This window comes from Pituophis catenifer, unplaced genomic scaffold (assembly GCF_029215685.1).
Source record: "Pituophis catenifer annectens isolate HBS135680 unplaced genomic scaffold, rPitCat1.0.hap2 SCAF_1, whole genome shotgun sequence".
Classification (NCBI taxonomy): domain Eukaryota; kingdom Metazoa; phylum Chordata; class Lepidosauria; order Squamata; family Colubridae; genus Pituophis; species Pituophis catenifer.
In genome coordinates this window covers 55,756,314-55,774,367 of record NW_027256881.1, presented here as the reverse complement: position 1 = coordinate 55,774,367, position 18,054 = coordinate 55,756,314, and the positions used below count along the sequence as shown (strand labels likewise).

At 37.9% G+C, this 18,054-nt stretch overlaps 1 protein-coding gene across 2 annotated transcripts in view; it reads right to left on the bottom strand.

Moving 5' to 3' along the window:
- Positions 1-18,054, bottom strand: part of LOC139308696 (uncharacterized) — a 73,588-nt gene that overhangs the window by 9,281 nt on the left and 46,253 nt on the right. For both annotated transcript variants that reach the window (XM_070932451.1, XM_070932452.1), the window contains one exon: positions 15,858-15,911. In XM_070932451.1, coding sequence (XP_070788552.1) covers positions 15,858-15,911 — 54 coding nt within the window. The remainder of the gene's footprint in view (positions 1-15,857; positions 15,912-18,054) is intronic.

Below are 18,054 nucleotides of genomic sequence, written 5' to 3'. Positions count from 1 at the left end.
GTCAATCACAGGAAAAACAAAATCCAAAGACTCTGTAATAGATAACAAAAGAGAGAGAAAATATATATATATATAGATAGATAGATAGATAGATAGATAGATAATTATACAGGCTTTGAATGGAAAACAAAATGGCTCCCAGGTCTCAAAATGGCCGCTCTTCAACTGCCACAGTTTAAATAAAGGCCCTCTCTGAAAATTAGAATCAGTATCAGGTCAGGCCGGCCAGCAAACCCGCAGATATAAAATACCCTGTTTAGGGATCCACGCTCTTCTCTGCTTCACAAGGAAGAGGCAGCAGCACTGTGCCCAAAAGGTTGCCAGGGGATCCAAGCCGCCTGGACTAAGTAGCGCCAAGAATGCGCGGGGACGAAGGCCGCCGCGACTTACAAGCCGCCATTACTAACGAAGGCGCAGCGTGGTCCTAGCGCCATGCATAGACCCTTCAGCCATCGCCACTTCCATTAAAACTGCCACCTTCAAGACGCCAGCTCCCAGTCTTAAAATCCGGCTTGCAAGGCTGCAGCAAGCTTCAGCAGGCCAAGAAAGCAAGAAAAACGCCGCTCCGCTTCACAGCTGATGAGCGGTGATCAAAAGGGCCGCCGCGGCAACCAAAATGGCGCGCGCGGCTCCCGCGGCTGTTTGGGAAGCCTGGGAGGCTTCCGAAGAGGACCTGGAGGGACCGGGGCGAAAGCCAGCCGGCTAGCCCCTCACAGCCGCCCACAAGACAGGGGAGGTTGGGGGAGAACAACAGCCACCCCCCCCACGCTCGATCCAGAACCGGAGAGCGCCCCTTTGACCAATACCTGGTAATCCAGCAAAGGAGAGGCTTTCTGAGAAGAAAACAGAAACAAAATCCAAAAGAAAGAAAAATAAAGAAATCCAGGGAATTTATTATCACTAAATTGACTAGCTCAAAGCTCAGGAGCTAAAAATTGCAGCCAGAGCTGTGCTGAGCTGAAAAAAACTGAAGAGACGTCACCAGGGAGGCGGATCTTCAGAAGTTTTCAGCTCAGGACATAGAGCTAGAGCAAGGAATACCCAGACTGGCACCTCCCATTTCTACACTATGGAGAAATATATGTTCCCGTTTTAAAAGTCACAAAAGTAATTGGTTGTATATTCTGAGGGTCAATATGAGAGTATATTCTTTAGTAAGCTGAATCTGCTGGATAGAGGGACGAATTAATATCTAAACTGTCAAGACTGAATAGTCCAATATTGTGACATTCTCTTATCCAGTTTTATTTCATGAAAACTTCTGACACCAGCAAAGGGTTAACTTTTGATTTGTTTATACCTCCTATAGCTATAGTTTCTTAATACAGGTGCTTCCTAAAATTTAGATACCCCCAACTATATTATGTGTTTCAATCTCAAGTGACATACCTGACTATCAATGCTTTGCATTTTATTCTCTGTAGTTTTATGTAACCAGTCTACAGAGTTATGCATAGCTGTTTATAGATTCAAAATAAGAAAACAGTGCAAATAAACAATATTTTAAAGAAGTTAACATTCCTGGACAAATTGCTTTTATTTTAGCCTCACCAGTTGGCCCTTCAGAAAACAGATGTTTCATTTCTTGTCAAAGAAACCATTTCAGTTCTTCTATGCATGTGTGTCTGCAATGGCAGCCATGACACTTTCTCAAATATAAAAATAGAGTAGAGTAGAGTAGAGTAGAGTAGAGTAGAGTAGAGTAGAGTAGAGTAGAGTAGAATAGAATAGAATAGAATAGAATAGAATAGAATAGAATAGAATAGAATAGAATTCTTTATTGGCCAAGTGTGATTGGACACAGAAGGAATTTGTCTTGGTGCATACGTTCTTGGTGTACATAAAAGAAAAGATTCATTCATCAAAAATCATAAGGTACAACACTTAATGATAGTCATAGGGAAACACTCAATATAAATCTTAGGGATACCAGCAACAACATTGGAAATAAAAAGTTTTCTGTTCTTTGTGAGACAAGTAGTATTATTTAGCCCTATCTTGTACTAAAACGGATTTCAGCATTATCAAACAAAACCTTTGTTATAAAGAAAAACATTTACAGCACAAAATAATTTTAATATGAAGGACATTTCTAACCAAGATGCCTCATTCAGCTAGCAAATAGGATGAACCTTCCATTTCACTTGCGCAGTTCGGTCTTATTTCCCCATACAAAGGCTTGTAACCTTTTTAGAAAAATCATACCTATTCTTTCAGCTACATTGTTCAAAAAATAAGAACTTTTGTACAGAACACTATTTAATATATGGATTTTTGCAAACCACTGCCCTTACTAGTATATATTGTTGTGTTTGTGGTGTTGTGTAAGGCTTTGCTGCTTATAAAGATCATGATTTTGTATACCAACTCCATTTTGGTTCATACTTTGGCTCTGGAAGGACAAGTTAGGACAGTATACAGACAAATGCAAATCAAACCAATTTCTCTCTCCTCTTCCCATGCCAAAGTGCCAGCTTAAGAGAAAAGAAACTAGTGCTCAGCCTAGAAATTAACCAACTATAGCTCAGTTTCATGAAATCATATCCAACATCCTCCTACACAGCCAGAAGGCTTGGCTAACAGCAAGAACACAGCAGGAGAGGCATATTTTAAAAAGTCTCCATTCACCAGCCGCCTGCTGTGGCATTATGGATGGTGTGTGCTCTGGCAGGCCTCAGAATTGGAGAGTAACATAGCAACCTTTATTTAGAATTAAAGGGGCAGAATTAATCAGACAGATTTGTCCTTCCCCGTGCAAGGAAGCTGCTTGCCAGTACTCTACTGAGAGGGAGGCAAGGAAAATGGACAAAGAGGTTGGCACTTCTCTTCAATGAGAAATGCCAACCAACAGGATCGAACAAACAGCAGCTGGAACTTTTGGCTGCAGGCAAGCGATGGAGCTAATCCATCAAGGAAAGGGAGAAGAGAACCTTAAACTCCCTAGGGTAGCATTGCAGGAGCAAAGCCAGGGTTGGAGTTTTTTAAGGGGTCGTATTAATGGAAAACGCAAGATTTCACAAAAATACGGCTCACTGGACAACATGCCAGTTATGATGAAAATACTCAAGTATGGAAAATGTTGGCTTAGACGAGCACACCCCATCCTGGCTGCTGTCTCCACCCACAATGGAGAACGGCCTGGTTTTTTGCCTGTTTTCGAGCTGTTTTCAGGCTGTTTTCCGGCGCTCCTGCACCCGCAAAGACCAGCTTGCCAGAAACCTGAAGAGCAGCTGGTGACGGCACATGTGCCTACAGAGAAGGCTCTGCGTGCCACTCACGGATCTAGCATATGAGTTACTAAAACCAATCTAGATAGACATAAAAGTTTACTACCTGGAAAATTGAGGACATGTAAAGAATAATAAGCCACTAGCAATATTACTTACAATAAAGGAAATCTTACTGGTTTTCCATTGTATTTATTCATTATTTTGGAGCTCTCATTGACCAAAAAACTCTGCAGACTGATTACATAAAACTACAGAGAATAAAATACAAAACATTGATAGTCAGGTATGTCAGAAGCTTGGCTGTTTCTGCTTCTGACCTTGGGCAGAGGAACTTGTTACAGCATGAAAGACACAAGAATGCAGCAATTTGCTTTTCTTTACTTATACAATGCCAACGGCCTGAACGAAGGCTTTTTGTGCAGCCTTTTTCAACTTGGCGCCCTCTAATTGATTGAGATTAGGATTCCAATGACCCCAAAGTACTGAAAATGCTGGCTGAGTCAACTGGAGTGTATTCTAAGAAAACCAGAGGTAAAAAAAAAGTCTATATTTGTGCCTAAGGCACAAGAGACTATATTCTTGGGAACAACGAACCTACTTCCAACTTAATCAAAGGCACTTTCTTATCAGCCCCATTAAGATTTCCAATGATTTTAGAGGTATCTTCCTAAAACCTAACATTCTCTTTAAAGTGTATATTGCAAATAAGCAGGAAACAATTATATTAGATCAGTAAGGATTTCAAAATCTTGCGGATAAGACCATTCCCAATCCACAGTTTGACATTCTAATGTTGATCTTATACCCTGCTACTTTTTTAGCCCACCCACAGGCAAGAATAAGCTGATAGAAAGCCTCATCTGGTTTAAATCAGCTGTAGATCTGTGGCTGTAGATGAAAGCCAAATCTAGCATTCATGGCTGGGGATTAAGCCATTGGCTCTACTTGCTAAACCACTTCTTTATTCTTCTCTCCCTCCCCCCACCCCTCATTATTTTATTCCTAGTTTGGTTGGTTGGCTTTAGATCCTGAGGACAACAATGATAGCGCCAAATACTGCATCCTTCTTTTGCAGGTTTTGGAGGTACTTGTTACTAGCACCCTACTGAAGTATTTTAATGATGCCATATTCAGTAACTGAGTATAGTTTTCATTTTCCCATGTGCATTTGAGAGCAGCTTTTTAAACAATTGTTTCTGTAATTCTTTTAATTACCAAATTATTGTTTTAATTTCAACCATTAGCTTGAGGAAATACAGGGTATCAACAGTTTCATATTTACAGAAGAATTTGCTAGTGTGATTGGCACCAGCAATGTTCCACTGGAACAATTTTCCTTCCCTTTATGTGATCTCTCTTTGCTTGTATTGGCAAGATATAATTTGATATTATGTCCCTCACTAATTTGGAATTGTGTTCCAGGACAGTTCCTTCACCCAGACACTTTCTAAGCATTCACTTCTGGCAACAGTTCAAGTACATCACATTGTAGAATATCTGGCATTCTATCTCCTTTAAAATGGTTGAATTAAAGTTCCAACTTACAATATTAGAAAGGATAAATACTTGTTTAGTTCCCTCATAGGGCAGTTGCAATGTTGCTGGGGTGGCTTTATGTGAAAAGGTCAACTAAACATGCCAATGTTCTCATTAAGAGCAAAAAAAAAAAAAAACACCAAAACCGTAGCTAATATATTTACAAAGTTGTCAGGTGGCCACTGGCAACTGTACAAAGGGATAACTAGACAATGCCCAATCTTCTTTGAAAAACTCTTTACAAAGAGAGGCATTATGCTCTGTTACACATAACCAGGCATATTAGAAAATTAGCTGGATCTTTTTTTTTTTTTTTTAATTTGATTTATATTCTCCGGAGATTCAGGGCGGCTTACAATGCGTTAAGCAATAGCCTTCATACTTTTGTATATTTTATACAAAGTCAGCTTATTGCCCCCACAATCTGGGTCCTCATTTTACCTACCTTAGAAAGGATGGAAGGCTGAGTCAACCTTGAGCCTGGCAAGATTTGAACTTGCAGTAATTGCAGGCAGCTGATGTTAATAACAGTGCTTTAGTCTGCTTTAGTCTGCTGCGCTACCAGGGCTCCTCTGGCTTACTCACATCAAGACAAGATAGTCATAGCTTTTATTTATCCCCACTGTCTTTGCACTGAAAAATGATTTTGTTATTTTATAATACAAAAAGAACAGTTCAAACACAAGTAAAAATATATATTTGCATCAGGGGTGGGTTCTACTTACCTACTACTGGTTCACACTGGCGCGCCTTGCTTCTGCGCATGCACAGATCACCGAAAACAACATCCAGGGCAGTGGGTGGGGCCTCCCACCCGTTTTACTACCGGTTCTTGCGAACCGGTCCAAATGGGGGGCAACCCACCACTGATTTGCATGTGTTTGTATCAACAGAACAGACTGGGATATTTTAAAATATGTTCTACTTATAAGTTGGGCTGTTAATAGATAGGTAATTCCCTTACATTGATAAAACAACAGAATTGTGACTCAATAGCTATCTGCTTTCCCTAATTTGGAAATAAGGACAATAGGTCATTAACTACTTATTTTCTCTGGATTTTGCAATCTTTGTAGATCTCAGAGAAGAGTTTATGTGCACTACTGGAATGTATTTCCTCTTATTTTCATGTCAATAGTTTCTATATCAAAAACGTCTTGCTTGTATGATCCAGACTGCAATGCTGCTTTCCCAGTTTTTGTAGCCAATTCGAACAACTTCCCAAGAAAATCATGATGGTTGGATGAAAACTCAAGACTATCTGAATGAGATTAGGCTCTTGGAAAGCAATGGAAACAGCCATACCTTTAAGCCAGAGGGCTAATGTAATAAATTGTTCAGATACTTCTGGAATGAGGTCAATATCAATTCAAAGACCATGAAGAAATTTCTTTTATTGCAGAATAGAAGTACAAACCATGAACATGCCAAAGGAGTAGGAATTCAATTCCGTTGAAATAATATTTAGAATTCAATTTTCAATATAATTCAGTCTAGAAAGTTATTAAAGAGGAAGTAATACCATACAGGAAGCAATATTGTATAAAAAGTCCCTAGCATAACAAATATGGAATTATAGCCAACTTGTCTCAAGATGGTCATTCCAGATAAATTGAGACTACAACGTTCTAAATTCTCAGTCAATACAGCAGTTCTTGAAGCTATGATTCCAACATAATAGAACACTTCAGCTGGAGAAGACTGATCCAAGAGAACTAGTGTTTCTTTAAGCTGCTAACATTTTCACAGCAGGCAAAGTAGATTTTTGTTAACGTTCAGGCTAATTTTACAGAGGTCAATTTGGAATTCCCATAATATACCATCAAAACTGTATTAGGAAAACAGTGTCTATGTTAAACTGAGTCAGACCTCTGTCCTTATTTAAATATTGTTCCACAGTAACTGAAGCACAGCAGGCTATAAGCCATTTGCATCAAAATAAATAAAAAGACTCAAGTGCTATCTGCTTCTTCAGTTAAAGCAAACTACAATTTTCCTACAACTACAATTTCAAAAAGTGCTGCCAGCCAATGTAAGATGACAAAAATGCTGATTCAATATAAGGCAAACTTCCAGCTCGTCAGAATTTCAGACACAGATCTTCTCCAGTCTTGCTGGAAATTCCAAGCGATCAACCTGTGCTCCTTACCACTGAGCTATAGAAATGTGGTAGCACCAAGCCTTCCACCAACACAAGCTTTGAAAGGGTATAGCTTTGAAAGGGTGCTGCTGGTACATGTGTTTGTAAGGCTTTATGGCCTTTTTGTGTAATGCAAATCAGATGCTAACCCCAGGATCCACAACGCAAGGAATGAATGGCTTTCTTATGGCTAATGTGCAATGAGTGAAGACGCTCATGCATAGAACACCCAATAATTTGCATTGGCTCAAAACACTGCAATCCCATAAAGCTAAGCAATCCAAAGCAGACAATATTATCCATTCAGAAAGGCATTAGTGCTGCACATGCCAGCACAGTACATTTGCCTCTGGAAAAACTGCTTTACTAGCAGAGGTCAAGGATAAGAATCTTGGGTGTATTATACAGCAAAAGGATTAAATGAAAAGGAATCAAATTCCCACAAGCATCACAAAGAAAAAAAAGAACACTGACAAATTACTATTTCTGTAGAGGAAAATCTCTTTCTCCCGGATCACTGGATGAAATTTTCATCGGTTTATTCCCAATGTATTTGAAAAATAGTCATGTAATCTCCCCTCCTCCAACATTATAAATGTATTTTTTATAAATGTACCTATTGTTGCATTTCATTTGTTCTTAATATCGAATATGTATGAAAACTCTGTGGATCTCTGGGCATGCATAGATAATTTTGAAAAAGTATGTCTAATTTTTCCTATCCAGAGATAAATTTCAGAAATGTTATTGTTGTTGTTTTTTCAGTGCAGAATTAAGCCATACAAATCACTTATGCAGCAAAGCATCAAGGGATTCCAATTGTCTGGATTTCTATAAAGTGTATTTTGATATAGCTATGCTTACTGACAAAGTAACAAGAACATTCTAGCTATTAAACATGATATTAATAGAATTTCTATCTGCTCCAACTTAACCAGTTAATTTACTGTATTTAGAAATATATATATATATATAATTTATGCAAATATATACAGCAAAATTTGTTTTCATTATTGCAACCTATAAAAAATTAGCATGTGGGTGAAACTCTAAGAGGAGGAAGAATCACTTGCTTGTAAGGAGTTTCCATTCCTGATTCCAGCCCTGTTCAATGGTGAGAAGTTGTTGCTGGAGCATCTTTAATAAATGGCAGTTTACCCTCTGCTTAAAAGAAAGTCTATAGATTTCCAAGACAGCTTGTTCCATTGCTGAGTAGTTCCTATTGCCAGAAAGTTCCTCCTAATGCCTAGCCTAAATTTCTTTGCTCTTAACTTGATTTCTCCATGCTTTCCACTGCATCAGAAAACTAAATTCATCTTTATATATAGCAGCCTTCAAATATCTTTAGGAGGCTGTAATTCCTCTGATTCTATGCTACTTATTCTCATCTTTCAGTACAGAATCTTCATTATATAAATAATAATATAATCTTCATTATATAAATAATATATTATATAATAATATACTTTATATACTCACAGTCACTCATGCCCTAGTCACTTCCCGTCTTGACTATTGCAACATGCTCTACATGGGGCTGCTCTTGAAGAGCATCCGGAAGCTCCAGTTGGTCCAAAACCGCATGGTTTTGTACAGACCCCGGTGTGCACGTTTCACCTCTCCTGTGGGAGCTGCATTGGTTGCTGATTTGCTTCCGGGTGCAATTCAAGGTGCTGGTTGTCACCTTTAAAGCCCTTCATGGCTTGGGACAAGGTTATCTGAGGGACCATCTCTTGCCGGTCACATCTACCCAACCCATCAGAGTGGGGAGGCAGGGAATGTTGCGGGTCCCATCCCAAGGGAGATACATCAGTCGTGAAATGTAAAATTTGTTACTACCGGTTCTGTGGGTGTGGCTTGGGGGGGTAATGTGACTGGGTGGGCGTGGCCAACTTTTTTTTAAAAAAAAACTTTTAAAAGCATTTTTTTCTACAACCTTAACAGGTTGCAGAAAAAAATGCTTTTAAAAGCCTCTGATGATCAGGCAACTCAGCTGGGATCATCAGAGGCTTTTAAAAGCATTTTTTTTCTACAATCTCTTCGGCCAAAGAGGTTGTAGAAAAAATGCTTTTAAAAGCCTCTGACGATCCCAGCTGAGCTGTGCGATTATCAGAGGCTTTTTTTTTTTTAACTTTTAAAGGCATTTTTTCAGCTGGAGAGGTTGTAGAAAAAATGCTTTTAAAAGTAAAAAAAAAAAAGCCTCTGATGATCACGCGGCTCAGCTGGGCATGGGGGGGGGAGCAGGGATTTTTGCTACTGGTTCTCTGAACCATCCGCCACCATCGCTACCAGATCGGGCGATCTGGTCCAAACCAGGAGCATTTCATCCCTGAGATACACCTGGTGGGACCCAGAAGAAGGGCCTTCTCCGTGGTGGCTCCCTCTCTCTGGAACATCATTCTCCCAGAGATTAGAATGGCCCCCACTCTAATACTCTTCTGGAAGGCACTGAAAACCTGGTTTAGCCAGCAGGCCTGGGGAACCCAGAGCAGGACGAAGCCCATTAAATGGCTCGTGTGATCTGCTGTTGCCAGCGGAGGAGGTAGGAGGGTGATTTTGTTATATTGTACTATATCAATTTATTTGCTTCTTTTTGTTAGTTTTTATTGTTTTAAATATGGTTTTCTATTCTGTAAGCTGCCTTGAGTCACCATGGGCGAATAGGCGGCAATATAAATTAAATACATACATACATACATACATACATACATACATACATACATACATACATACTTTTTCAAAATTTTTAAAATTTCTAATTACTCATTATTACCACAAAGAAAAAGTTTATAGTTAACTATACTAGTTCTTTTTTTTTTCTTTCTCTTCTCTCCAATTGCTTTGTCCTGGTACAGCATATGGATAATTTCTAAAAACTGAACATAGTCAGGAGGAAAAAGCTATTTGTTTAAGAGGAACTGCCTTCAAAATAGGACTTAAACTGTTCCACCCTTAAATACTTGACCCATACGATTCTTTTGCCTGACTTTTCAGTAAGCATTTAATCAAACAAATAAGCAGATTATTGAAGAAGAAAAATTAGATTAGCAATTAGATTGCACTATTTCTGGGTGAACTAAGTGTGTGTGTGTGTGTGTGTGTGTGTGTGTGTGTGTGTGTGTGTGGTGGGGAGAGAGCTTTGTCTAGTTTCCTACTTTTACACTATAAATATTTATTCCAGTAATATGCCAAAAAGTCAGCATGCCTAAAAGGAAATAAACATGGTCAGTTAAAGCTAATCCTAAAATTATTTTTATTTTTAAAATGAAAGGAAAGAGCTTTCCCAGTAGCTAAGATAGAAGCTCCAAAGTTTTGGAGAAATATCATTTAGTTCACAGTGATTTCAGATATACTTCCAAGATACTAATATACAGCAAAAGAACTTCACAATTCATACTTCAAAATGCTCTCAACCAGAGAATTGTAACCAGATGAAACCAAGTAAATGTAAACATAATTTATGTGATCCTCATTAAGGATGAATTTATGTAGTAGGTGAATTGATACAAAAAATGGCACAAAGTTTCACCTGTCTACAGTGGCCTTTCAATCTACTGAAAGAAGAATTAAGGGAAATTGTTTGATGATTCTGGTCCAAATCCAAGGAACGAATGGTATCAAGATAAGACCTAATCTTTCTTTTTTCTGTTCCATCTTAACTTACATTGCAAACAGCACAAATGAAGGGAAGAATTGTATGGAACTTAAATTACCAGGGAAAAAAGAGAGATGAAAATAGGGGAGTCATCTTTGTATCTAGAAATTCTCTGATACATGTAAGGTACTTGACACATGCTCAAGAATAGTCCCCTGATTATTTGCTAGAACTATAGCCAAAGGGACAGTCCAGTATTCATATGTTTGAAAGAGCTCAAAAGTTTCTAGGGTTATTTTTTTTAAAAAAAATCTCTTTAGAAAAATGTAGGGAAAAACATGTTCTGAACATAGCATTCCTTTTATAGAGAAAAATACACCTCAGTATTTTTGCTGAGTTGTTCTTCTAATATGGAATTCATTCTGGTTGGTTGTGTGTCAATAGGAGACACGCCAAAACAGGCAAAGTACATGTACAAAATGTTGTATGAAATAATTAAAAGAGATTGACTATTCCCCCATCTTGCAAAAAAAAAAAAAAAAGAGTTGCACATGTTGAATAACTTGCAAGAACCTCAGAATATTTCAATTAAAAAACAAAACAAAACACAAATCCAGAGATTGAAGAGAAAAACTGCCAACATGTTGAGACTCCAGTTCTTAGGTGGGAGAAGAGATGGTAGCCTGGCACTAGGAACCAGGAATACACTGGAGTGGAATTGGGACAGCGACAGAAGAATAGCACCTATAAAGGTTTTGATTTCATGTGCATACTTGCAATGTCAGGACTTTATTCCATGGTCTAAAACGGTCATTTTCCAGATGATTTCAAAAACTTGGTACAAATTAAGCCCTTGCAACAGTTATCTTAGAGATCATTTTTATGCATGATTAAAATGCCAGGCAACATGGCATTTTAAAATTAATTTTTGCTTCCACATTTTTAAAATGGCATTGTTGCATGCCTTGATTTACTGGTAAATTACGTTTGCAACTTTTAGAAGAAAAGCTAGATGTACAAATTATAATTAGGGCTAGGAAAAGAAACCTCTGTTTCAGTTTTAGGCTGTAATATATTTGCTAGTGAAAGAACAATCCTGCACTGCTTTGAAAAACAGAGCAAACATACATACACCCAAAAGGCACAGATCTCTTTCTCTAGAACAGGAGTGTCAAACTTGCGGTGTCACATTGTCGTCACGTGACATATTGTGACTTCCCCCCTTCGCTAAACGGGGTGGGTGTGGCCAGCGTGTGTTGCATCTGGGCCATGGGCCATAAATTTCACACCCCTGCTCTAGACCTAAGAATGCTATGGAGAATTGTGGGCCACAGCAATCCACCCTAATCTGGGAATAAAACCCTTTTCTAGGTTGCATTTTGCCTTAATCCATAGGAATGTATTTCATTCTTCCTTTACCTCAGAGATGGAAACAAGTTTTCCAAATCCTTTAAACTTCGGAACAGTTTACATAGTGAAATTAATACCAACAGTAGCATCATTTAGGATCTACTGTATCTAGTTGTATTTATTTCCTTGTCCTTTAAGAAAGAAAAAAAAAAATCAAGCAGGGTGATAAGATTGCAGAACGGCTTTCAGAAGCGAGTGTCTTATCTGGGCAATATGAAAACGTGTTCTTGAGCTTAACTTCAGGAAATCAGAAGAAAGAATAGCCACTATGTAGTGAGCAGACTAACCTGATTAGTTCACTTCCAAAAACTACAGGAAAAACATGACATTATAGAAAAACACACAAAAAAAGTTCTGGTTTTTTTGGCAGCAATCTGCTGTGCAAGTCACTCAGTAGTGATTCATTAGCACTTCCTCAGTTATTGTACATTAAAAAAAAAGCTAGCAGAAAACCCTAACATTGGCTGACTTAGGCTAGCATTATTAAAAGGGCTTGTTGTGGTCTGCCAGCAGCCTGCGGAGCTGGCAACAGAGTCAGACAGTGAGGAGGCTGGGGACGACCAAGGGCCAGTCCTGGAGTCTGGGGAAGGCTCGGGCAAGGGCTTTGCGTCAGAGGCAGAGAAAGGGCCATCTGGGAGGTACATGCTGCTTCCGGAGCCTCCAGAGTCAGACCTCAGCGAGGCAGAGGAACAGAGGGAGCCTATTCCCAGTGCGTACATACGCAGGGCTGCCAGGAGGCAAGAACTACTAAAACAAAAGGGACAACTTTGGAGTAGGGCTGGGAGATGATTGGTCCCTCCCATAAGACTTAAAAGAGGAGTAAAGGCACGTGGGCCTTTGCAAGAAGCAATGTTTGTTCATTCAGTTCAGCTTAAAGCCTGAAGCTCTGTTTGATTCTGGACTCCGTGTGGCTTTGCCAATTAGGTCTTTGGCAGCGTGTCAAGGGAAATAAAGGTGGGTGATTATCCCGAAGGACTTCTCCCAAAGGACTCTTTATAACTAATTGGGACTCCTCTGTGAATGAACAGAATTCATAACTGTTGCAATAAAAGAGGTTTTTGGGACTACTTGTGTGTTCAGAACAGGGCTCTGTCTGGAAAAAAATCCAAACAGATGAGGATTCTGCTTCCATCATTAAAGAGAGCTATCAATTTGCAATCATCAAAAACAAGATGCCATTTATTTGGCCTCTTGACCAATCCATCCTCAAATTTTTGCCCTATATTTATGAGAAGTAGAAATCACAGGATGAAAGGTATGGAACTTGAGTTTATTTATTAGATTTTTATCCATCTTTATTACTTTATAGGTAACTCAAGAAAGTAAACATACATTAATACTCGGCTATGGAGATTCTCAATCATCCAGGCCATGGTTGTCCCAAAAGTGCTTTTCGAAAAAGCAACTGGATCTTTTTCTTCAACAGTAGAAGCTTCTTGGATGGGAAGCAAAACATTTTCAAGAAAAAAAACCAAGGAAGTCTAATTGCATTTTGGAAAAGCACCTTTGGGATACGTAATACTCCTTCCTCCTCCTATTTTCCCCACAGTAACAACCCTGTGAGGTGGGTTGGGCTCAGAGAGACTGATTGGCCCAAAGTCACCCAACTGGCTTTCACACCTAAGGCAAGATTAGAATTCAGTCTCCTGGTTTCTAAGTCAGATTTTTAACTGGTACAGCAAACTGACTGAAATTAACTTTCTTAAATGATTCCTTCAATTGTAGGATTATAAACTGTGCAGAAATAATTCCTGAAGTGCTCCCATATTGTACACTGCTACCCTATTTATATTTATGAGGGATCAATGTATCTATATTTTCTAGTTGCCCTATTTTAATACAGAGCATTTAGAAACAAGAAAAAGAGAGAAAAGGGTGCCGGGTTTCAGCTTTAAGCAAAACAAACCCCCTTTATCCTGGGAGTTAGCGAAGGAATACAGTACCTTGTTTTACAGAAATAGCATTTCAACTGGAAAGTATATATCAGCTTGTGGATACTGAAAACTTAATATACAGTTACTAAAATGAAAGTACTGTGAAGAACTGTTCTGAAGCTTCATGAGTCAAAATCATTACTTTATTGACTAATAAACTGCAAACCAAGTACGGTATTTTCACCTTCAAGTTTCTATTGTTTCTCCCATACGATGACAAATACAGTTTCTCCTTTATAACAGGCCTATTGACAGAGCAGAAATGTGTTTTTTTCTCCTCCATGGTTATCCCTGGTAATAAATAACTAATATTTTTTAATCACCTTAAATATATATAAAAAAAAATCCCCACACATACATTTGGCTTAATTATTCAGAAATGTAATTCAAGCTGCTGGCTATTACCTTTAAAGTTCTACATGGTTTGGAGCCTGGTTATTTTCAAGAACTCTTATTCCAAATAGAAACTGCCTGCCCTGGAAATACTTCCTCTTAAGGTGTGGTGGCTGATGAGCATTTTCTACAAGAGGTTCCCTTGTGTGGAATGGACTCCACCCAGAATAAAACCTGTACTCTCCCAACATTCATGAAGTATTTAAAAATTTGCCTAATCCAAAAGCTTTTGGGAATTAAAGCAGCTGTTAGATGGCTGTACCTGGCACAATTTAAGGGGGCTAGTAACATGTATTATTAAAGCAGTTTGTGATGATTAGATCGGTTACTTGCAGTTGTTTTATGGTTATTGCATTTCTTTGCTATGTTATTCTATCTGCGTGCTTGCAAGCCACTTAGTGTCACAGTGATTTAATAATAATAATAATAATAATTTTATTTCTATACCGCCCTTCTCCCGAAGGACTCAGGGCGGTGTACAGCCTATTTAAAAACACAAACAAAACAATGATATAAAATTTAAAATAATTAAATAAATGGCTCAAATTTAAAACCCCAATAAATTTAAATACCCCAATTTAAAACTATTGTATTGATAGTCCGGCCTGGCGGAACAACAGGGTCTTCAATGCGCAGCGAAACACCCGGAGGTCAGATATCTTACGAATTTCCGGGGGCAGTGGCATATAAGCCTTCATACAGAAAATAAATGACTTGCATATAAGCATCTTCTGAAATGTTCTTGTGATACAATGGGGCAGTAATATAATCCATCATTGGCTAAAATTAAGCGATTTAGGAAAGGGTGGATTAAAAAACATGGATTTTGCAAGAGTATAAAAAAAGGAAATATATGTAAATATACCATCGTCCCTATAATAGGATTATTACCAGTGGTGAAATCCAATTTTTCTTACTACCGGTTCTGTGGGTGTGGCTTGGTGGGCGTGATGTGGCTTGGTGGGCATGGCAGGGGAAAGATACTGCAAAATCCCCATTCCCTCTCCACTCTGGGGCCAGCCAGAGGTGGCATTTGCTAGTTCTCCGAATTACTCAAAATTTCCACTACCGGTTCTCCAGAACCTGTCAGACCTGCTGGATTTCACCCCTGATAACTTATAAGTTATTAACTTATCCTACTAGTACTACTATAACATTAACTTATTCTATAACATACTAATTAATGTTTTTCTTTGGCAATTAATAATCTATCCTTGAAGAACTCTTACATTTTATAATTTCTACTATGCAGGAAACTATGACAAAACTGTATGTGTGTGCGTGCACAATTTTTTCAGGGCAAATGAATACCATGATAAACATTGCTTTCCAGAACATAAGCAGAGCAAGGACAAAAAAAATGGGAGCTGAAACTTACATTTAATTATATTTAAATATGAATTTAATTACATTTTCATTCAATTAATCAAGTTCAGTTAATATGATCATCCCCTCTATATTTAATTCTTTGCACTTCCCAGTGTACTTTACTAAAAACCAAGAACTTTTATAAGGGAACTGGAAGGCCATCAGCTGTGGTCTTTGGCTCTATGGAATGCTCATGATTTTGACACAAATGAAGGAAGGGAAAAGAAAAATGTATCTACGGCTCAACTTACGCGGATTTTGATGATCCTTGTCTTTGTACCACAATTCTTCTTAAACAGCATCTTCTAAAAGAGAAGCAAAAACCTAAGGTGAAAGTCAGCTAAAGCTTGAATGAGAAATGTAACATCACCTCATAATGAACATCAGTGGAGTACTAGAAAGGAGCCTGAAGAGTGCATTAAAATAATTTTTAAAAATCCAACACTTTGAACTTAAAGAGTGTTATTGCATTAGAAATGGGGAGCAGCTCAAAATGACTGTGTCATCTCTAAATGAGATAGAAGAAAAACAGAGTAAACTTCTGGCTGTAAGTATTACCAGTTGGTATATAATAGGACTACCTTGGTACATAATTCACCTTTTTAATGTTATCCTGTTATATTTTACTCTTGATTAACTAAGCTGTGTACCTGATGCAATTCATTCTAAAAGAATCACAAGCATTTTTCTATATGCATATATGATTCCCTAGATGCCCACATTTTGAATATTAGTTTAGCAATATTTCTATTCTTCCCTTAACAATTGTTTTACAGTGTTCACTGGAAAAAAATACCATTAAACCTTTAAATTCATGGCACAGATTTGATTTGATTCGATTTAAAGAGAAATCAACAGTTTAAAAAATTAAATAAATGACATATAAACTTTAAAAATTTCAAAGGACAATCGCTGAATTATGCTGCTGCAAGACAAGAGATGTCTATTCGGAATGTCAGTTCTACCCTTATATTTCTCATGTAATGGAAGTGGGGTAATTAAAAAGCTACTATATAAAAGTTTGCCTGCCTTTCTCTAACTGCATCCTATTTGCCCATAGCTATTTTGTAAACAACCATACCCTTAAGGGATGGTTATTTTGTAAGACACCCAGAGTTCCTGTCAAAATTTTAAAAATTTTAAAAATGACTGCAATCTTCTAACTATTAAGAATTCCTGCCTATTTGTCCTTGCTCATTATATTTACATTTTCTTCAGTGGAAGATGAAAATTTATGTGGGGAAAATATAACCTGCCTTTTCTCTACTCCTATGCATTTGCTGGTTGATGAACTGTGGTCACTTTTTATTCAGGGTTACCTAGAACATTGCTATTACTGAATGCTAGCAACTTAACATTAAATTTCTTGCTATCTTTTTGTTGTGTGCCTCTTAAAGAAGGCATTGTCCTACTAAGGCAATCTAAAAAGACTTTAAAATAAGTTAATTTAGTAGCAGCCTAATGTGCTACTAAATTCTAGTAAGTAAAGCTCCTATTCTCCATGCCAGGTAAAAGTAGTGCCAGCTACTTTTCTAGATCTCGATTAGATCTCTATTAGATGCAGCAAAACAAGATCCCACAGTATCCAATTCTTATTCTGCAATGTCATGTCATAAAGTATTTTCCCATTTTGTTAAGAATTTGTTTAACTATTTATATTAGCAATAGTTGGGGATGCCAAGTATTTCTACTTGAAACTTCCTGCATCTGCTCTTCCTTATTTAGCAATGTGAAAGAAATCTGACATAGATTTGTAAGATAATTGGTCTTATAATGGACTGCACATTTGCAGTAACAAAGTCTGATAATGTTTTTGTTCTCATCAAAAATCTGCAAAAAAAGATGTCTCCTTGCAGAAAAGAAGCACGCATCACAAAAATTTGTATTAGAATTATTTATGTATATTAGAGAAATTAGCATGTTGAAAACTCCAGTAGGAAAATTTGGGAATGACAAACTCCTATGAAGTCTATAGCTGACTTTTAACTGAAGAAAGATCAATACAATGAAAATGTACAATAGTAACACCAGATTTCTAGAAATATCCATATTTATTAGATTTGTATCTTGCCTTTCATTCAGAGCATGAGACAAAATGTACATCACACAATGATCAGGGATCATTGCAGAGAGTAGATTTGAACTTGGGTTGAACCCAATACCAAGCCAACACTTCAGCTAGTATACCTCTGTCTTATGCTTACTAAATCAGTCATCTCCCCACTTCTCCTGCCTCTAAGTATCTGCTTTGTATGCATAACAGCACACATTAATTTCTACTGTCATGCAGTAAAGCCATGCAACAGCTTCTCCAATCAGTTTCAAAAGTTACGTGCGGCAAAGGCCAGAGATATTACATTTGTTTGTTTGTATCCTGCCTTTATTATTTTTACAAACAACTCAAGGCAGCAAACATATCCAACACACCTTCTTCCTCCTATTTTCTCC